This window comes from Nerophis lumbriciformis, linkage group LG31 (genome assembly GCF_033978685.3).
Source record: "Nerophis lumbriciformis linkage group LG31, RoL_Nlum_v2.1, whole genome shotgun sequence".
Taxonomy (NCBI): domain Eukaryota; kingdom Metazoa; phylum Chordata; class Actinopteri; order Syngnathiformes; family Syngnathidae; genus Nerophis; species Nerophis lumbriciformis.
Window position 1 is genome coordinate 12,320,048 of NC_084578.2, and position 23,207 is coordinate 12,343,254.

General features: G+C 36.9%; 1 protein-coding gene across 8 annotated transcripts in view; it reads right to left on the bottom strand.

Annotated features, from left to right (window-relative positions):
- Positions 1-23,207, bottom strand: part of LOC133574383 (PTB domain-containing engulfment adapter protein 1-like) — a 147,359-nt gene that overhangs the window by 20,767 nt on the left and 103,385 nt on the right. For all 8 annotated transcript variants that reach the window (XM_061926557.1, XM_061926558.1, XM_061926556.1 and 5 more), the window contains exons 3-6: positions 18,577-18,638; positions 10,167-10,238; positions 5,128-5,226; positions 4,845-4,982 (exon numbers count right to left, since the gene is read on the bottom strand). In XM_061926557.1, the coding sequence (XP_061782541.1) occupies positions 4,845-4,982; positions 5,128-5,226; positions 10,167-10,238; positions 18,577-18,638 (371 nt within the window). The remainder of the gene's footprint in view (positions 1-4,844; positions 4,983-5,127; positions 5,227-10,166; positions 10,239-18,576; positions 18,639-23,207) is intronic.

Genomic DNA, 23,207 nt, shown 5'->3' on the forward strand with positions numbered 1-23,207 from the left:
TTTTTCTCCTCCATTTGAAAACGTGGACGCTATCAGCACTACTGTCTGATTACAATCAACGCAAGTCATCAGAATCAGGTAATACACCAACTTATATTCTTGTCTTCATGAAAGAAAGGAATCTATATGTGTTAAACATGCATGTATATTCATTAAAACACCTTTAACATGTAAACAAAAACGGCAAAATAAATAAATATAAATTATATACTGTATATATATATATATATATATATATATATATATATATATATATATATATATATATATATATATATAAATGTGTGTGTGTATATATATATATATGATATGTGTGTGTATGTTACTCATCAGTTACTCAGTACTTGAGTAGTTTTTTCACAACATACTTTTTACTTTTACTCAAGTAAATATTTGGGTGACTACTCCTTACTTTTACTTGAGTAATAAATCTCTAAAGTAACAGTACTCTTACTTGAGTACAATTTCTGGCTACTCTACCCACCTCTGCATATATGCGTGCCAAGGCTGGGACTAGGTGAAAATTTGCCAATGATACTTGAACTTGCTTTATAAATAATATATCTATTTAAATAAAGCTTTTCCCAGGGACCCATCAAGTCATAAAAATGGGGTCCCACGGTAAATCTTTGGGGTCCCACTTTTTTGTAAGTGTTTTGAAAACAAATGATAAACGTATGCATTATCCTGTTATATCTCACATTCTATGTTGTGTTTTGAAAAAGGTTGTCATAAACGTTACTTAATACATTAAAAGAAATAATAAAAAAAGAAGACACATTTGGATGCATATGTAAATGTATTCAGTTATAAACATTCATTCACTTTCTTCTTTCCTTCATGGATCCAAACCAGGGGTCCCCAAACTTTTTGACTCCGGGGCCGCTTTGGGGTAAAACAATTTGGCTGGGGGCCGGGCTAGATATATATAGCCCGGCTATATATATATATATATATATATATATATATATATATATATATTAAGGCTGAAACGACGCGTCGACGTAGTCGACGTCATCGGTTACGTAAATACGTCGACGCCGTTTTTGTGCGTCGGCGCGTCGCATATTTACGTCACTCTACTTTACTGTCATGGCGGAGCGCAAAGCAGACGATGCGAGCGAGGGGAAAAAAGCACGCCAAAAGTCGTCAAAAGTGTGGGAGTATTTCAATAAACGGCCTAATAATGTTGTTGTATGCACACTGTGTCGAGCGGAAATGGCCTATCATAGCAGCACAACAGCTATGAACGAACATTTGAAAAGAAAACCCCCGACAGCGTTCTTGCCATCACCATCAACAAGTCAATCGTCCGCGTGCGTATACGTTGTCATTATTACACAAAAACATGAATGTGTCATTTGTATCTGCGTTGTAAATTCATAAACTAAAGCACCGTTTCGCTCTGAGAGGCGCGTTTGGCATGCCTGTTCAGTGTTTACAAAGACGCGCTCCTCTTTAACGCTGTGGAGAGGCGGCGGCGGCGAGCCGGGAGCGACGCCGCAATCGTGCCCAGGTGCGCGATCCGCGCAGTTGGAAGAGAAAAGACTTTGTGTGAAATTAAAAGATTAAACCTGGCAAAGCCGTCTGGCGTTCAGTCTGTCGGTCCTGAAAGAACCCCACGGCACAAGACGTGTCACAAACGCTAACGTTAATTAGTTGTGCAAATACCTTTTACAACATTAACAGTTACATATACTATGTACAAACGAACAATTAACTTTCACTTTAATCATACTATCATTGTTGTGTTATTAAGCAAAATAAGCAATACTTTTACTTTTGTTGAAATGTTTACACTGTACACTTTTTTGTATTGGATGTTTAGCTTTATTTTTGCACATTTTAGCAAATAAGCAATACTTTTACTTTTGTTGAAATGTTTACACTTGTTACAGAATATTTCCGTTTTGCACTTTTTTGTATTGGATGTTTATCTTTATTTTTGCACATTTTAAAGCAAAATAAGCAATACTTTTACTTTTGAAATGCTTATACTATTCCAGAATATTAAGATTTGCACTGGATGTTTACTTTTATATTTGCACATTAAAAAGCAAATAAGCTACTTTTAATTTTGTTAAATGTTAAAAGTTTTAAATGTTTACATTGTTACAGAATATTTTGTCATGTTGTTGTCAATGTTGACTGAGTGGCCATACTTTTTTTTTTGTAAATAAAAGCCATGCCTTTTGAAAAAACTGGCCTACATTTATTTTTTCCTCTTCATTTTAAATTTAAAAAAAAATCGGTAAAAGGAAAAATAATCTATAGATTAATCGAAAAAATAATCTATAGATTAACCGATTAATCGGAAAAAATAATCTATAGATTAATCGATAGAAAAATAATCGTTAGCTGCAGCCCTAATATATATATATATATATATATATATATATATATATATATATATATATATATATATATATATATATATATATATATATATATATATATATGTGTGTGTGTGTGTGTGTGTGTGTGTGTGTGTGTGTGTGGGTGTATATGTATATGTGTATATATATACTTCTATATATATATATATATATATATATGTATATGTGTATATATGTATACTGTATGTGTATATATGTATATATATATATATATATATATATATATATATATATACACATTTATACATACATATATATATATTTATACATACATATATATATATATATATATATATATATATATATATATATTTATTTATTTATACATACATATATTGTATATTCCTCGCGCACTAATTGACTTAAAGAGTGCTGCACTTGCGGCATGTCACGTTATTGATGGTAAAATGCATTTTTAGACAATATGATTTGCCTGAGTAGCTAGGAGACGGTAGAAAATAGACTAGAAAGGACAGATTAAAAAAATAATAATCATTTAAAAAACAAAAAAAAAAGTTTTTTATTTTTTTAACTTGGGACTTCGTGCGGGCCGGATTTTGGACGCTGGGGGGGCCGTATCCGGCCCGCAGGCCGTAGTTTGGGGACCCCTGATCTAAACTTTACCACTGCCGGTAGTTCTTTTCTATGTTTTTATTGAATACGTTGTAGGTGTATTTATTTCAGTATAAAAGTGTAAAAAGTGTTTTGCTTGGGTCATGAAATGATGATAATGGTGTGCCAGGGCATACATACATTTTATATTTAACGCTTAAATCTCTGGAGTCTACATCAACTTCAGATCTATTCCTCATTTTAAACTGTTTTAGTTTTTTTCATGTTGTTTTTTTGTTTGTTTTTTCGCCCTTTTTGTCAAACAAAATTATGTTTTTTTATGGCAAACACACACAAAATATGCAAAATCTTCCATCAAAAATATTTTTCAAAGTGGAATATTTGATGTGACGTAATGGGAACCTTGGATATGTCAATAATTCATAATAACATTGATTTTGATTCAATATTATGTTTTGAGCAATGACAGTTTGAAAGAAAAAAAAACAGCTTTGTTTTATTAGTCAACATTGCAACTTTTTCTAAATTACATTTCACCTTTAAGCTTTTTTATTTCGCTTCTGTTATGTTTTTGTTTATTTTAATAGTATTTTTAGAATGTGCCGTGGGCCTTTAAAACATTAGCTGTAGGCCGCAAATGGTAAAAAAAAAAAAAAAAAAAAAAAAAAAAAAATCTGCGTCCTTTCTGATTTCAATGGGTTAAAAAGACACAAAAAAGTGCGTTAACGCCAACACTGCTTGACACTATAATAATAAATAGTGCAGAGGTAGAAATATTCAAAATAACCTCAACAACTCTGATTGTATGTATATATATATATATATATATATATATATATATATATATATATATATATATATATATGAGGTGCGGGGGGTGTATATTGTAGCGTCCCGGAAGAGTTAGTGCTGCAAGGGGTTCTGGGTATTTGTTCTGTTGTGTTTATGTTGTGTTACGGTGCGGATGTTCTCCCGAAATGTGTTTGTCATTCTTGTTTGGTGTGGGTTCACAGTGTGACGCACATTTGTAACAGTGTTAAAGTTGTTTATACGGCCACCCTCAGTGTGACCTGTATGGCTGTTGACCAAGTATGCTTGCATTCACTTGTGTTTGTGAAAAGCCGTAGATATTATGTGATTGGGCCGGCAGTGCCTTAAAGGCACGCCCCCAATATTGTTGTCTGGGTGGAGATCGGGAGAAATTCGGGAGAATGGTTGCCCCGGGAGATTTTCAGGAGGGGCACTGAAATTCGGGAGTCTCCCGGGAAAATCGGGAGGGTTGGCAAGTATGACTGGGAGACGCGACTGCTCTGTACTTCTCCCTACGTCCGTGTACCACTCCGTACAGCGGCGTTTTAAAAAGTCATACATTTTACTTTTTGAAACCGATACCGATAATTTCCGATATTACATTTTAAAACATTTATCGGCCGATATTATCGGACATCTCTACAAATTATACATTACATGACCTTCACAGTACAAACAAGTCCAATAATGGACTAATAATTTCCATCCAATGTTTATTAAAATGACAAACTCCCGGCATGATGGACCGATGCACCACTGTCCTCTTGGGGGCGACACAGAGCCGTATATACAACCTAATGTAAGGGCTAATGTAAGATCAAGCGTGTAGCTTTCATTTTTAAGGAAACATATTTAATTTTTTCCATTTTATAATTAGCCTATTGAGTCAGACTACTGAGAAATATTATGAACATTTCCAAGCATTTACACGCACTTCACCCAAAATTTAAGCATTGTTCAAACCTTGAAAACACAACATTAGAATCCAAGCATTGTCAAGGTTTTTAAGCACCCATACGAACCCTGAACTTGAGACGTCCACCGTTCAAAACCTGGGGCACTTACACACTTTTCACTGTCAAACACAAAGCAGAGGTGTTTGTTTGACTCCGAGTCCTTGCAGATGAATGTGAATATCCTTTTGTCCGTTTTGTCATCTGCACAGAAGGATATTCTGTGTAACTGACAGTTATGCTGCACATCCTGAAAACCAAACCCACAATATCGTGATTAATTAACGGGATAGAGGCGTTGCATGACTACTTGCACAGAGTAATTGACTTTTCCAAACAACACACCAACCGTGTAATGTCAATAATGGATTCAAAGTTGATTACACAGGACTTACCTTTGTTTTGGAATCGAGTATCTTCACACCATATATGGAAATCTGCAGTTCAACTTTTGGGGTTTTCTGTCCCTCTGACTTTTTGATATGTCTCTGAAACTGCAAAAATATCAGTTATTTTATCAGAAATAGACTAATGTCAGCTAAAATAAGACTGTAATAGCGTCTGTAAGGAAGATATAAAACATATAATATAATATAATAATATAACATATCAGTATATATTATATACTGTACATATGATATTTGTAAATATTACATATACTGTATGTTATATTTGATATTGCTACTATGGTATATTTTTAGTTTACTTTATACCTTTTTGTTTTTGCCCTTTTTTTGTGCCCTTTTGTGCGTTATCCTTTCCATCCTTATCCTTTCCATCCTTTGTAACTGAGCTAGTGTGTGGAACAATTTCCCTTGTGGATCAATAAAGTTTGTCTAAGTCTAAGTCTAAGATACTCCGGTTTCTCAGGAAGGCAGTATGAAATTTTAATTGTATTGTTGGAAACAACGTATTTCAACACTTTTAATTCTGAAAACCTCAAATCAGTTCAGCCAAACTATCTATCGCAGAAACAAAAAATAAACGAACATATTTTCTGGACTATAGAGCGCACCCAGTAATTTTTAGAAGAAAAAAGTATTTTTCCATATATACAACCGCGGATATATACGTTGCGAAATGAGATATTTACACAGAAAAATGTTGTAAATGTTCATTTGCATACCTTAATTGTTTCCAAACACGGCAGTAAAACGGCTGAACAAACAAAACAGAAGTCACCGGAAGCTAGCTCTCCAATCAGCTAAACATACATAATAAATCCACGGTGACATTTTGGTGAGTTTACGGCGGAATTTGTGAAATTTCATTGTAAGTTAGTAATACTAACTCAGACACTTGCAAACGTGTTAGCTAACGCTCACGATTCTAGCTTGATTAAATATAAATATGCATGAAAACACTACTATCGAACTGTGACGTTAGTAGGTGTAAATTGTTTTGGTATATTGTAAAATCTACAAACGTGATGGATAAAGAAACCACACCAGTAGAAACGCTACGGACGACTAGAAGACAAAACGGCACTTATACTTCTGGTTCAAGGCACGAAAAAGAAGGAAATACTGTATACTTTCAAACCGCAGCACCTGCAGTGAGGGAACTCGCCCGAAAGATGTCGTCATAGCACAAACAAAAACACGCCTTTTCAGTCCCTCTGTCTGTGTTACTACTATGTAAGTTTGTTCGATCCAAAACGTTATGGCCGTTAGCGAAGAAAAAATTGTAGATTAGCCACACCTTTGTTTAAGCCGCAGGGTTTATAGCTTGGGAAAAAAGTAGCGGCTTATAGCTTATAGGTAGTTCCAGTTCTAGTCATCATTACAATACTACATGAAAACAACCTGTTTTAAGCTTGACCATTGTGTCTTTTCTGGCTTAAAATTGTTACAATGTTGGATACTTGTTAAACAATACCGACGTATCAAATAGGGATGATTAACATTTTTGGCCTCCAATCCCGAACCAGTTTTTTGTCATCCGATCCAATCGTATTTCGAGTCCCGATTTGATAGATCTGATGGATCATAGAATTGAAAATGTTTTATCGCGAGTAACTAAAGTAAACGCAATAACCCACTTTTGTAAAATGTGACTTATTACATTAAGAATTTGCTAGTATTGTCGTAAATAAGATGATATATTAAAATTGTGGTACGCTACATAATGTTTTAAACAAAATAAAGTGGCTAATGCAAAGTAAGTAAACAAAAGCAAAAAGGCTAAAATTTGGGAGTTTGCCCTTCAAAGTTTTCTGTATTGAGAGGCTTACTCCCTAAACTTGTAAACAATAACAAAAACCAAAATATGATTTTGTAATAACAAGAACAAGAACAACAACAAAAAAAGATCGCAAAAACTTCTCTGTCGTCCAATTTCTCGTTGCTTTTCTTTGAGTTATTTCTCTTTATCCGTATTCCGCTGTCCCCGCCTCCCCCCCATGCACACACAGGCTACATCACCAATAGGCGTACCGCTCTCATGTACGCTCTATTGGAGCAGACTTGCACTTATTTTACTCATTTGGCGAAATAATTGAAGCAACAAAATACAAATCGATGCTAATTTCTATCGATTTAAATGTCAAATCATAGCGGCCCTAACTGGGACACAGCTCATCAGCCGATCAACGATTAGTTAAAATAGGCAAATATCGGCCCTGGTCCAATCCCATGATCCTGATCGGGACATCTCTAGCGTCAAATTATAAGGTTCATACATTTTGTCGTGAACTTGCATGCAGTTTTGGATGGGGTTTTGCTGTTTGGCTACGTCTTGATATCACCACAAGGTAAACAGACTTATTTAGACATTAGGTCAAAACTAGTGTTGTCCCCATACCAATATTTTGGTAAGGGTACCGGTACCGAAATGTATTTCGATAGCTTTCGATACTTTTCTAAATAAAGGGCACCACAAAAAATGGCCTTATTGGCTTTATTTTAACTAAAAATCTCACGGTACATTAAACATATGTTTCTTATTGCAATTTTGTCCTTAAATAAAATAGTGAATATACAAGACAACTTGTCTTTTATTAGTAAGTAAATAAACAAAGGTTCCTAATTAGTCTGCTGACATATGCAGTAACATATTGTGTCATTTATCATTCTATTATTTTGTCAAAATTATTAAGGACAAGTGGTAGAAAATGAATTATTAATCTACTTGTTCATTTACTGTTAATATCTGCTTACTTTCTCTTTTAACATGTTCTATCTACACTTCTATTCAAATGTAATAATCACTTATTCGTCTGTTGTTTGGATGCTTTACATTAATTTTGGATGATACCACAAATTTGGGTATCAATCCGATACCAAGTAGTTACAGGATCATACATTAGTCATATTCAAAGTCATCATGTGTCCTGGGACATATTTCCTGAGTTTATAATATAAATAAAAAATAAAAAAATAAAAAAGATTTTGTAATGCTAAAAAATATCGATGTAATCATAGTAGTTTCGGCAAGACACGCTCCTTGACTTGGTATCATTACAGTGGATGTTGGGTGTACATCCACCAATGGTGTTTGTTTACATTGTGACGCTGCTGATCTACGGTGTGTAGTGGGGTTGAGGCGGTATAGTACCGAATAGGATTCATTGGGTTGAGTTTTTCCTTGCCCTGATGTGGGATCAGAACCGAGGATGTCGTTGTGGCTTGTGCAGCCCTTTGAGACACTCGTGATTTAGGGCTATATAAATAAACATTGATTGATTTATTCATTGGTATCGCGGTTCTATACTAATCGTATATCGTACAACCCTCGTCAAAACTGTAAGAAAACACAAAAAAGGTAGGATAAAGAATTATTTCCATCTACTTGTGCAATGTGCATATTAACTGCGACATGCAGTTACATAAATTCTGCTAAAATCAGCTTTTATTGCACAGTGTGCAAGTGTACCTGATGTGGTAACCGGGTGAATCTATGTAATGTTTATGAAGTTTATTTTAAACTATGTCTGGAAAAAAATAGCAATGACTGTAAAATATATATTCAAACAGTGTACATTTTCAAAAAGATAAACTATGATACTTTTGGAGAGGGTGGGGCATGGTTTAATTTGCAATCTTAGTACGCCTCCGGAATCGAACAAAAAAAAAAAAAAAAAACGGGTTATAAAAGCGACTGTGGAGGAAAATGTCCACCAGTGCATCCATCCTAATGATGAGAATCAGGTGTCCTAATCACTTGGCCCGGTGTATAAAATCAAGCACTTAGGCATGGAGACTGTTTCTAGAAACATTTGTGAAAGAATGGGCCGCTCTCAGTGATTTCCAGCGTGGAACTGTCATAGGATGCCACCTGTGCAACAAATCCAGTCATGAAATTTCCTCGCTCCTAAATATTCTAAAGTCAACTGTGGGCTTTATTATAAGAAAATGGAAGAGTTTGGGAACAACAGCAACTCAGCCACTAAGTGGTAGGCCACATAAACTGACAGAGAGGGGTCAGCGGATGCTGAAGCGCATAGTGCAAAGACTTTCTGCACCGTCAGTTGCTACAGAGCTCCAAACTTCATGTGACCTTCCAATTAGCCCACGTACAGTACGCAGAGAGCTTCATGGAATGGGTTTCCATGGCCGAGCAGCTGCATCTAAGGCATACATCACCAAGTCCAATGCAAAGCCTTGGATGCAGTGGTGTGACGTCGCCACTGGACTCTAGAGCATCTGGAAATCTGATGGACAAGTCTGGGTTTGGAGGTTGCCATGAGAACGGTACATTTCGGACTGCATTGTGTCGAGTGTGAAATTTGGTGGAGGAGGAATTATGTCGTGGGGTTGTTTTTCAAGAGTTGGGCTTGGCCCCTTAGTTCCAGTGAAAGGAACTTTGAATGCTCCAGGATACCAAAACATTTTGGACAATTCCATGGGATGGCACTTCAAGTTCATATGTGAGTCAAGGCAGGTGGCCCAATACTTTTGGCAATATAGTGTATCTAATACATATTACTTGGACCACAAAGAGGTGTTTTAATGTAGATTCAAATCATTAAAGGTCTCCTTTAAGATAAATAATTACTGTCGGGGCACAAAATAAATATTGAATTGATCGGGCTCTGAGGAAGTATTATGTCACAGCAATAAATTCAAAAACACTGATGAATAGTTCCCGATAACCGATTAAAAAAAAAGCACTCCAATGTGGGGAGATTACCCATACTGTGCTGTAGGTGGGTTAGGGTGAACAAACCAAGTGCTCCTTTTCTCCTACTTGGCGTGACAGGTGCCCAAGTTGGTCCACCAATAACGTTACCTATGAGGCTATGTACACAATGGTGCTTTTTAATATCATGACCGACTGCATAACATGAATAAAAAAAACTCCAAAAGGACCTTGCCAGGAGCTGAAGGGCTCATATTTATCATAGCTACCATTTGCTCCGAGGTTTCAATCTAATCTCTTGCACTACACACACACTTAGACTCCTCCAGGCAAGCGTCTGGACTCGAAACTGTACCTTTAGCTTTCTCACCGCGTCCTTTACGACCTCTGTTCCCTTTGGGGCTTCCACCTCTGTGTTACCAAGGAGCTAGAAGAGAGAGAGGAAAAAGAACATCAATTATAGGAACATTTCGTATACTTTAAGACAGTGTTTCTAAACCATAGGGCCATTGTTGGGCTGCGAGCGCCCCCTAGAGGGCCAGCAAAAATATTAGATGTTTCTCAGCTGTGGTCTGTATGGGTCGCAGCGGTACTCGGTTGTAATACACTTTTTCCACCACTTGTGGCAGTAATGACAAGATCAAACAAATACAAAAAGTCTGGCGCTAAAGTCATAGAAAGGTTTCTTAAGCGCAAAAAAATATGACTAAAGTGGTGAAGCTTTATTTTCATTTGCACTTGAATTTTATTGACAGTTTAAAAAAACATTACGTTTATTTACTTAACACTACATAACTTTATGTACATTTATTTTTCGTTATAATTTTTTTGAGTTCCTTTGTTTAGTACTTATTTTTATTAGCCTGACCTAAGCCTCGGGTTTGTGTGGTAAAAAAAAATATTTGTGAGTAACACATGGTTTCATATCATTTGACAAGAATGTAAAATGTAAGTAGGTTGGATATACGATTAAAATAAATCGTAAGTTTACTAATTCGGTGTCAATATTTGAGTGGGCCGCAAGCCCCTTTGTAGTGGAAAACTTGGGCCTTAAGAACCCCTGCTGTAAGACATTTTTGATTGTTTTCTATATGAGTATGACAAAAAACTTTGTACCATATTTTCCAGACTATAAGACGCTCCTTTTTTCAAACGCTTTGAACCCTGCGGTTTATAAAAGAGTTTGTCTAATTTATTGATTGTTTTTCGCTAACGACCATAATGTTTTGTATTCAACACATAGTTGAATACAAAACACACATACAGAGACACAGAAATTGTGTGTTATTGTTTGTGCTATGGCGCCATCTTTTGGGCGAGTTCGCTCACTGCAGGTTGAAAATGTACTTCCGGAAGTGTTGTAAAACGTACACACGACCATAGCGTTTTTTCCCGAAAAAGATTCTTCATTCATCACTCCAAGCAACGTTTGTACGTTTTACAATATAACTAAAACAATTATTATGTACTAAAGTGTCCCGTGTGTGATGTCTGTAGGAGTGTTTTCATGCATACTTGAACATGCTATTGAAATGTAATCAAGCTAACGTCGTTAGCATTAACAAATATGCTAACACATATACGAGTGTTTGTGTTAGTATTAAAGTTAAAAAAGTTAATGTACCATTGATTGTCACACACACACTAGGTGTGGCGAAATTATTCTCTGCATTTGACCCATCACCCTTGATCACCCCCTGGGAGGTGAGGGGAGCAGTGAGCAGCAGCGGTGGCCGCGCCCGGGAATCATTTTTTGTGATTTAACCCCAATTTTAACCCTTTATGCTGAGTGTCAAGCAGGGAGGTAATGGGTCCCATTTTTATAGTCTTTGGTATGACTCGGCCGGGGTTTGAACTCGCAACCTACTGATCTCAGGGATTAATTTACAATGGCATTCCGTTTGTATTGTTTCAGTTTTGTAAAATCACAAGTAACGTCACCGTGGAGTTATTGACTCTGTTTAGCGCACGGGTCCCCAAACTTTTTGGGCAATATAATTTGCCTGAGCGGCTAGGAGACACCGAGAGTAACAAACAGTCCAAAATGGATTAGAAAGGACAGATTAAAAAAAAAAAAAGATTAAAAAAATATATAAATTAGAAAATGGATTAGAAAGGACAGATTTAAAACAATAATGATTTCTAAAAAATGTATTAAAAAAAAAAGCGTATCGGCAAGGCATGGCAAAATGCAGATGCAGATCCAGTTTTAAAAAACTCCGGTCCGTGTTTTCCAACGCACCGATTTAAATAGTATATGGCTGCTGGCATTACACGACAGGCTCTTCTCACTCTTTCCTGTGTCTGTGCTTCTCACAGACAGCAAGCGCACTTTCTTACACACGTCACATACTGTCACGTCATACGTCACATACGTATACGCCCTCTCCCAGCAGAGAGCGAGGTAGCAGCATGGCTAACGTTAGCTGTGATGCTAGCGCAGCCGCTAAGGTGCGCACCTGCTCAAGCGTCCTCTGCGCACGGCAAATCTATGCCACGCACAAAATCAAATAAAAAAAATGTCGACACGCGGACACGACAGAGAAAACAGTTTTCGTCATCATTGTTCAAATATTGTAACGTCTGTCGAGACACTTATCTCCATTCGGTGCCACACGCCCACACCATCAAAATGCCGAGGCAAACATTTCCACATCAACACCGTATGAAAAAAATAGTGATTTTTTTCGGATTGTCATTTCCCTCTCTGCATGAAAGTTTAAAAGTAGCATATATTAATGCAGTATGAAGAAGAATGTTTTAATGTAGACACATAGAATCATCATACTGCTGTGATTATATGCATCAAGTGTTCATTCAAGGCTAAGGCAAAATATCGAGATATATATCGTGTATCGCAATATGGCCTTGAAATATCGCAATATTAAAAAAAGGCCATATCGCCCAGCCCTAGTTCAATGATGCCATTTCTGTTTGTCATGTATAATTTTGTCTATTTTGTGTTTATCCTTGAATAAACAGGTCAGTTTCTTGTTACCCACCATTGTGTATTATTCAAACTCCCCTAATTCAGCTGGCTAGTTGTTATCAAGAGTACTAAAACCCTTTTCAACATGATTCTGACAACTAAGTAGGCTAAATAACTTTAAACTTTAATACATGCTCGGATAGGCCGGTATCGGATCGGAAGTGCAAAAACAATATCGGTATCGGATTGGAAGTGCAAAAACCTGGATCGGGACATCCCTAATATATATATATATATATATATATATATATATATATATATATATTTATTTTATTTTAATTGTTTAATTTAAATCTTTTTTAACTTGGTACTATTCACGGGACAGATTTTGGACGCTGGTGGGTCGTACCTGGACTGCGGGGCGTTGTTTGGGAACCCCTGGTTTAGCTGATTGGAGAGCTAGCTTCTGCAGCTAATGGGTCTGTGACGATGACTTCTGTTTTGTTTGATAAGCCGTTTTACTGCCATGTGACAGGCACCGTTTGGAAACAATTAAGGTATGTAAATAAACATTGACAAAATCCTTCATACTGGTATTTATATGTGACTTATAGTCCGGTGCGGCTAATATATGTAAACATATTAATTTCTCCTAAAATTTGGTGATATCGGTAATATCGAATAATGCATACATTATAAATTTTGATTAATTTGGATTGGCTGCCCGCGCTGATACGAATGTGACCCGATGTTTGGTGAGGCAGCCACATTTCTCTCAGTCCACCCCGGGGGCAGCCGTGGCTCCGGATGTAATCTACCAGTGAATGAATAATAGGGCTCATTAAAAAGCGCTTTGGGTATCTGAAATATGAAAATGTGCCATATAAATGCAATCCATTAATATTATTAATTTGCTAAGGTGCACTCATGGATGGTTTGTCAATGAATATGTAATAACAAAAAATCATAGCAATTCTTCCATTCCCCAACAGATGGAAGCATTAACCCTTGTGCACTTGTTCTGTAATTTCACTCAGGCAGGAGCAGAAAACCACTTGAGCACATCAGTGAGCTTAATAGGGAGGCTCTTCCAATATCAGACATCATAAACACAGACGTTAGCTCCTTAAAGGTCGGGGGGAAAGCAAAATGTATCCGACTGTAACACGACAGCTCCAACAGGCATTGATTTTCCTGGTCTCCGGTACAAATCTGCGTGGATCGATTCACGGTTTGCAGCTTGGCTTACAAACTAATGATCCTGCAGCATGAAGCGATAGTCCAGCATGGATTTATGTCTCCCCCACCTTACTTTGTCAAATATAACACACCTTATCAGAACTCACTGAATGGACCAATTGATTTATTTTATTTTATTCCCACAGTCATTTTGTTACCCACCCTGCATCTGTTGTCCAGTGCCTTAGAATAAAGATCATCATTTTTCTGAAGTCTAACTGCAATAAAACAAGAAAAGTAATCAAGACAAGTCCTAAAATATCCACCTATGGACATCAGCCATTCTGTAAACAGACTATAGGATCATGTGGACGCCACATTAAACAACAACATGATGACTGTAGTGCTGTAATGATACCTATATTACATATACTGTAATATTGTACATGGTAATTGGGATTTATTATATATTATATACAAATTAAAATACAATATATCAGTATATATCATATACTGTATATATAATATGTAAATATTACATACATATTATATTTTACATTGCTACTATGGTACATATTTAGTCTACTTTATCCTCTTAAGGCCCAAGCTGTTTGTTTACATGCTTTTTTTTTTTTTTTTCTCTTTGCTATTTGGGCTTATTGGACCGTAATTAGAATAAAAACTAAGAATCATCTTTTGATATGATGTACTTAGTCCATAAGTACACAAACGTGTACTTCATGTTTAGTGACATGCTAATTCTTATTTTTACACTTTTTTTCTCCTCCAAATTCCATTGTATGTTATACTCTTCTGACACCACCAGATGGCAGTATAAGTGTCCACATAAGCGGCCACAAGACCCCAATTCAGTAGTGTACACCCATACATCCATCCATTTTCTACCGCTTGTGCCTTTTGGGGATACAATTTTGGAAATAATAGCTTAAAGGTGATGTCCACGCATGTGGCCACTAAGCCTTTAGACCAGTGGTTCTTAACCTTGTTGGAGGTACCGAATCCCACCAGTTTCATATGCGCATTCACCGAACCCTTCTTTAGTGAAAAATAAAATGTTATTTTTTTTCAAATTCAAGACAAAGTTATGTTTTTTTTACTGGTGCACAAAATGAACCGTGCATTAACCACAACAAATTACAAACCTGCAAATCAGATGGAAAATTAGAGGGAACGTTGTTTGGGGGTATCCATGATACGTCGATAGGGAGAAGTTTTTATTTACACGATGAGTCGGGTGTGTCTTCGCTGAACTCCTGAGGCCGACTCACCGAACCCCTAGGGTTCAATCGAACCCAGGTTAAGAACCACTGCTTTAGAGGTTTTAAACCTGCCTTATCCTTTCCATCCTTACCCTTTCCATCCCTTGTAACTGAGCTACTGTGGGGAACGATTTTCCTTGTGGATCAATAAAGTTTGTCTAAGTCCAAGTCTATATTTTGTTGTATCGGGACAGGTGTTTCAATACTTTTCGAAATAAAGGGGACCACAAAAAATATTTTATTATTGTCTAGTAATATTTTGTCAAAATTAAGAGGGACAAGCGGTAGAAAAAGTATTAATCTACTAGCTCATTTACTCATTTAATTTCTGTTTTACCATGTTCTATCTACACTTCTGTTAAAATGTAATAAACACTTATGTATTCTGTTGTTTGGATGCTTTATCTAAGTTTTTGGCGATACTACCGTATTTTTCGGACTATAAGTCGCAGTTTTTTTCATAGTTTATGAAAGTTGCATCATGTTTTTTTCCTTCTTTATTATGCATTTTCGGCAGGTGCGACTAATACTCCGGTGCGACTTATACTCCGAAAAATACGGTACACATTTGGGTATCGATCCAATACCAAGTAGTTACAGGGTCACACATTGGTCATATTCAAGGTTCTCCTGTGCCCACGGTCGTATATTCTGAGTTCATAAACAATAACAAAAATGACAAAAAAATGTGTGATTTAAAAAATACATATATTTATGTAACCATTAGGGATGTATGTCATTAGGATTTTATCAATACGATACCACTATAGATATCGGTATTTAGCGGTACTCTTATTCGTACTTTATGTAACGACGTGCGCACATTTTCAGGACTTATGCAGATCCCAAATACACATCAGCAGGTACCAGAAGGTAAGAAAAGTTGGTTTTGCATAATATGTGAAACAAAATGCCAGATAATATGTCTTACCTTATACACACACCATAGTAATACTCGTATCTCTGACTACGGTAGCCGTAATGGGCCGACAATCCATCAAGCGGTGCGGCTTCAAAGTCGTACTATGGCACTGCCATATTTATTATTGAAGTCACAAAGTGCATTATTTTTTTTAACATGCCTCAAAACAGCACCTTGGAGTTTGGGACATGCTCTCCCTGAGAGAGCATGAGGAGGTTGAGGTGGGCGGGGTTGGGCGGGGCGGGGTTTAGCCGGGGGGGTTTAGGGGGTAGCGGGTTGGGTGTATTGTAGCGTTCCGGAAGAGTTAGTGCTGCAAGGGGTTCTGGGTATTTGTTCTGTTGTGTTTATGTTGTGTTACGGTGCGGATGTTCTCCCGAAATGTGTTTGTCATTCTTGTTTGGTGTGGGTTCACAGTGTGGCGCATATTTGTAACAGTGTTAAAGTTGTTTATACGGCCACCCTCAGTGTGACCTGTATGGCTGTTGACCAAATATGCCTTGCATTCACTTGTGTGTGTGAAAAGCCGTACATATTATGTGATTGGGCTGGCACGCAAAGGCAGTGCCTCTAAGGTTTATTGGCGCTCTGTACTTCTCCCTACGTCCGTTTTAAAAAGTCATACATTTTACTTTTTGAAACCGATACCGATAATTTTGAAACCGATAATTTACGATATTACATTTTAAAGCATTTATCGGCCGATAATATCGGCAGTGCAATATTATCGGACATCCCTAATTTAAAGTGTTGGTGTTGTTTACCTGCGTCATATTGCAGTCTGCATTTATCTCTTATGTGTGACTGCCATCTACTGGTCACACTTATCATTTCACCATGTACCAAATAAAATTGTTTCGAGGTCGGTAAGCACAACCAGAATTATTCCGTACATTAGGCGCACCGGGTTATGAGGCGCACTGTCGATTTTTGAGAAAATTAAAGGATTTTAAGTGCGCCTTATTATCCGAAAAATACGGTATATTAGCACAAGAGGTTGAACACCTCCAACATGAAGTACTATAACATCTCAGAGCAGGGAAGTCTTGCATCAAAACATGTGTTTTTAAGTCTTAAAGACTGTGTTTCCACTCATTACAATTACACTCAGCTGAAACTAATATTTGTATACAGTATGGCATGCATGGGCAGAGCATATGATTTACCAAATGTATCATATAAATCAATGCAATCAGTTAGCATGTCATGCGGGTGTGTAGGTTGTAACAATAGGAATTATTTGTTTTTATGTTGCACACGGACGTATTTGATTGATGGACCAGAAGCCATATGGAGTGTTGACAGCTACCGATGTACAAAACCTAAAACCAGTGAAGTTGGCACGTTGTGTAAATGGTAAATAAAAACAGAATACAATGATTTGCAAATCCTTTTCAACCTATATTCAATTAAATAGACTGCAAAGACAATATATTTAATGTTCAAACTGGAAAACGTTATTTTTTTGCAAATATTTGCTCATTTGGAATTTGATGCCTGCAACATGTTTCAAAAAAGCTGGCACTAGTGGCAAAAAAGACTGAGAAAGTTGAGGAATGCTCATCAAACACTTATTTTGAACATCCCACGGGTGGAAAAAGTTAATTGGGAACAGGTGGGTGCCATGATTGGGTATAAAAGCAGCTTCCATGAAATGCTCAGTCATTCACAAACAAGGGCGGGGCGGAGGGTCACCGCTTTGTGAACAAATGCGTGAGCAAATTGTCGGACAGTTTAAGAACAACATTTCTCAACGAGCTATTGCAAGGAATTTAGGGATATCACCATCTACGGTCCGTAATATCATCAAAAGGTTCAGAGAATCTGGAGAAATCACTGCAAGGCCAAAAACCAATATTGAATCCCTGTGACCTTCGATCCCTCAGGCGGTACTGCATCAAAAAGCGACATCAGTGTGTAAATGATATCACCACATGGGCTCAGGAACACTCCAGAAAACCACTGTCAGTAACTACAGTTCGTCGCTACATCTGTAAGTGCAAGTTAAAACTCTACTATGCAAAGCGAAAGCCATTTATCAACAACACCCAGAAACGCCGCCGGCTTCGCTGGGCCCGAGCTCATCTAAGATGGACTGATGCAAAGTGTAAAAGTGTTCTGTGGTCTGACGAGTCCACATTTCAAATTGTTTTTGGAAACTGTGGATGTCGTGTCCTTAGGACCAAAGAGGAAAAGAAACATCCGGATTGTTCTAGGCGCAAAGTTCAAAAGCCAGCATCTGTGATGGTATGGGGGTGTATTAGTGCCCAAGGCATGGGTAACTTACACATCTGTGAAAGCACCATTAATGCTGACAGGTACATACAGGTTTTGGAGCAACGTTATCATGGACGCCCCTGCTTATTTCAGCAAGACAATGCCGAGCCACAACATTTCATATTAAAATACTCCACAATGACGGGACAAATATTATGTACACTAATTTAGTGGGACGTACCTTGACATTGTAGGCTATGTAATGCTTGGCCAGGGCCTCAGGGGTGTGCATCCATGATTTGTCTGAGGACACAATAAAAAAAACAAAATAAATAAATACATAAAAAACACTTCCGACACATCGGCCAGGGTCTAATTCAAGAAGATATAACAGGTGTGTGGGTATGGAATACAGAATCAAGGTGCAGAAATGAAACCAGTTTAGAAGTGACTTTTAACAATTGATACAGTTGCACGTGTGTAGTTATTAGCCAGTCAATATTCTATTTGACATATTGAACATTATGATTTGTGTTATGTTCTTTTATTGAGGTTGCAGAGCAAGGAATGCAAAGTGCAGGTAAACGCCCTTTTTATTCGGGGGAGACAAAAAAAACAAGGCAAGGCAAAATAAATCTAGTGCAGCAATGAAGTGCACAGAAGACAAGGACAATAATTCAGGTGGAACTAAATAGGTTACAACTGGGGTGTCTAAACTTTTTCCAGCAAGAGCCGCGTGATATAGAAATTGAAGGACGCAGGGGCCACTTTGATACATTTTGTACATTAACAATACTAAAAACAATACAATGAACTAAACTACTTCTTTGTTTTCTATGTAATTGTGCCTTAAATTAAGCATTTTCAAGCATACACATGGCTAAATTAACTAAAATTACTACTTTTCCTCTCGTCTTCTATTTTTTTGTACAGCACTTTGTGTTTGTCACTTGCCTGTGTATTAAAAGTTAAAAGTGCTATATAAATACAATTTGATTTGATTTGATTAGCCAATTTTGCAGTCGGCGCCTCAGACTCATATAACTTGGTACTTGATACATGCTCTTAGCATAGCAACATTAGCATGCTAGCTTTTTTTTTTAAGCTAATTTCGGCATATATAACTTGGTACTTGATTAAGGCTGAAACGACGCGTCGACGTAGTCGACGTCATCGGTTACGTAAATACGTCGACGCCGTTTTTGTGCGTCGGCGCGTCGCATATTTACGACACACTACTGTCATGGCGGAGCGCAAAGCAGACGATGCGAGCGAGGGGAAAAAAGCACGCCAAAAGTCGTCAAAAGTGTCGGAGTATTTCAATAAACGGCCTAATAATGTTGTTGTATGCACACTGTGTCGAGCGGAAATGGCCTATCATAGCAGCACAACGGCTATGAACGAACATTTGAAAAGAAAACCCCCGACAGCGTTCTTGCCATCACCATCAACAAGTCAATCGTCCGCGTGCGTATACGTTGTCATTATTACACAAAAACATGAATGTGTCATTTGTATCTGCGTTGTAAATTCATAAACTAAAGCACCGTTTGCTCTGAGAGGCGCGTTTGGCGTGCCTGTTCAGTGTTTACAAAGACGCACTCCTCTTTAACGCTGTGGAGAGGCGGCGGCGGCGAGCGAGCGGCGAGGCGGGGCGCGCCGGGAGCGACGCCGCAAGAGACAGGGGACGACGAGCGAGCGAGGAAGAGGAGCTGAAAAGCGAGGAAAGAAAGAGAAAAGAGTTGGAAGAGAAAAGACTTTGTGTAAAATTAAAAGATTGTAAACCTGGCAAAGCCGTCTGGCGTTCAGTCTGTCGGTCCTGAAAGAACCCCACGGCACAAGACGTGTCACAAACGCTAACGTTAATTAGTTGTGCAAATACCTTTTACAATATTAACAGTTACATATACTATGTACAAAACAACAATTAACTTTCACTTTAATCATACTATCATTGTTGTGTTATTAAGCAAAATAAGCAATACTTTTACTTTTGTTGAAATGTTTACACTGTACATTTTTTTGTATTGGATGTTTAGCTTTATTTTTGCACATTTTAGCAAATAAGCAATACTTTTACTTTTGTTGAAATGTTTACACTTGTTACAGAATATTTCTGTTTTGCACTTTTTTGTATTGGATGTTTATCTTTATTTTTGCACATTTTAAAGCAAAATAAGCAATACTTTTACTTTTTAAATGCTTATACTATTCCAGAATATTAAGATTTGCACTGGATGTTTACTTTTATATTTGCACATTAAAAAGCAAATAAGCTACTTTTAATTTTGTTAAATGTTAAAAGTTTTAAATGTTTACATTGTTACAGAATATTTTGTCATGTTGTTGTCAATGTTGACTGAGTGGCCATACTTTTGTTTTTGTAAATAAAAGCCATGCCTTTTGAAAAAACTGGCCTACATTTATTTTTTCCTCTTTATTTTAAATAAAAAAAATAATCGGTAAAAGGAAAAATAATCTATAGATTAATCGAAAAAAATAATCTATAGATTAACCGATTAATCGGAAAAATAATCTATAGATTAATCGATAGAAAAATAATCGTTAGCTGCAGCCCTATACTTGATACATGCCAAGTGTTAGCATGCTAAATTTTTTAGCCAATTTTACAGCCGCACACCTCAGAGTCATATAACTTGGTACTTAATACATGCTGTTAGCATAGCAACATTAGCATGCTAGCTTTTTTTTTTTTAAGCTAATTTTGGCATATATAACTTGGTACTTGATACATGCCAACTGTTAGCATGCTAACTTTTCTAGCCAATTTTACAGCCGCACACCTCAGAGTCATACAACTTGGTACTTGATACATGCTGTTAGCATAGCAACATTAGCGTGCTACCTTTTTTTTAAATTTTTTTTTAGCTAATTTTGGCATATATAACTTGGTACTTGATACATGCTAACTGTTAGCATGCTAACTTTGCTGTGCTAACTTTTTTAGCCAATTTTTGCAGCCAAATGTCTCATGCTTGTAAGATGTTGTACTTGGCACACGTGAACTGTTAGGAAGGAAGGAAAGAAGGAAGGATATCTTTGCCATTGCACAAAAACAACACAATTTCCTTTTCAGCACAAACCTGTTCAAACATTAGCACAAATGCTAACTTTTTGAGCCAATTTTACAGCCAGAGTCGTACAACTTGGTACTTGACACATGCTGTTAGCATAGCAACATTAGCTTGTTATCTTTTTTTTTTAGCCAATTTTGGCATATATAACTTGATACATGCTAACTGTTAGCATGCTAACTTTGCTGTGCTAACTTTTTTAACCAATTTTGTAGTCAAATGTCTCAGACTTATAAAATGTTATACTTGGCACATGTGAACTGTTAGGAAGGAAGGAAGGAAGAAACAACACAATTTCATTTTCAGCACAAACCTGTGATTACAGAACAGGAAAGCCCGTTATGGCGTATACAATTTAGCATGTCATGCTAACCTTTTTAGCCAATTTTACAGCCGAACACCTCAGAGTCATATAACTTAGTACTTGATACGTGTTTTTTAGCATAGCAACATTAGCATGCTACCTTTTTTTGTTGCCAATTTTGGCATATATAACTTGGTACTTGATACATGCTAACTGTTACCATGCTAAATTTTTTCGCCAATTTTGCAGCCAAATGTCTCACGCTTGTAAAACATTGTACTTGGCACATGTGAACTGTTAGGAAGGAAGGAAAGAAGGAAGGATCTTCTTTGCCATTGCACAAAAACAACACAATTTCCTTTTTAGCACAAACCTGTTCAAACATTAGCACGCATGCTAACTTTTTGAGCCAATTTTACAGCCGCACACTTCAGAGTCGTACAACTTGGTACTTGATACATGCTGTTAGCATAGCAACATTAGCTTGTTATCTTTTTTTTTAGCCAATTTTGGCATATATAACTTGATACATGCTAACTGTGAGCATGCTAACTTTGCTGTGCTAACTTTTTTAACCAATTTTGTAGTCAAATGTCTCAGACTTATAAAATGTTGTACTTGGCACATGTGAACTGTTAGGAAGGAAAGAAGGAAGGAAGAAACAACACAATTTCAATTTCAGCACAAACCTGTGATTACAGAACAGGAAAGCCCGTTATGGCGTATACAATTTAGCATGTCATGCTAACTTTTTTAGCCAATTTTACAGCCGAACACCTCAGAGTCATATAACTTAGTACTTGATACGTGTTTTTTAGCATAGCAACATTAGCATGCTACCTTTTTTTGTTGCCAATTTTGGCATATATAACTTGGTACTTGATACATGCTAACTGTTACCATGCTAAATTTTTCGCCAAATGTCTCACATTTGTAAAACATTGTACTTGGCACAAGTGAACTGTTAGGAAGGAAGGAAGTATTTTTATTGTCATTGCACAAAAACAACACCATTTCCTTTTCAGCACAAACCTGTTCAAACGTTAGCACGAATGCTAACTTTTTGAGCCAATTTTACAGCCACACACTTCAGAGTCGTACAACTTGATACTTCATACATGCTGTAAGCAGAGCAACATTAGCATACTACCTTTTTTTTTTTTTTAGCTAATTTTGGCATATATAACTTGGTGCTTGATACATGCTAACTGTTAGCATGCTAAATTTGCTTTTTTAATCAATTTTGCAGCCTAATGTCTCATACTTATAAAACATTGTACTTGGCACGTGTGAACTGTTAGGAAGGAAGGAAAGAAGGAAGGATCTTCATTGTCATTGCACAAAAACAACACAATTTCCTTTTCAGCACAAACCTGTTCAAACATTAGCACAGATGCTAACTTTTTGAGCCAATTGTACAGCCGCAAAGTTCAGAGTCGTACAACTTTGGTACTTGATACATGCTGTTAGCAT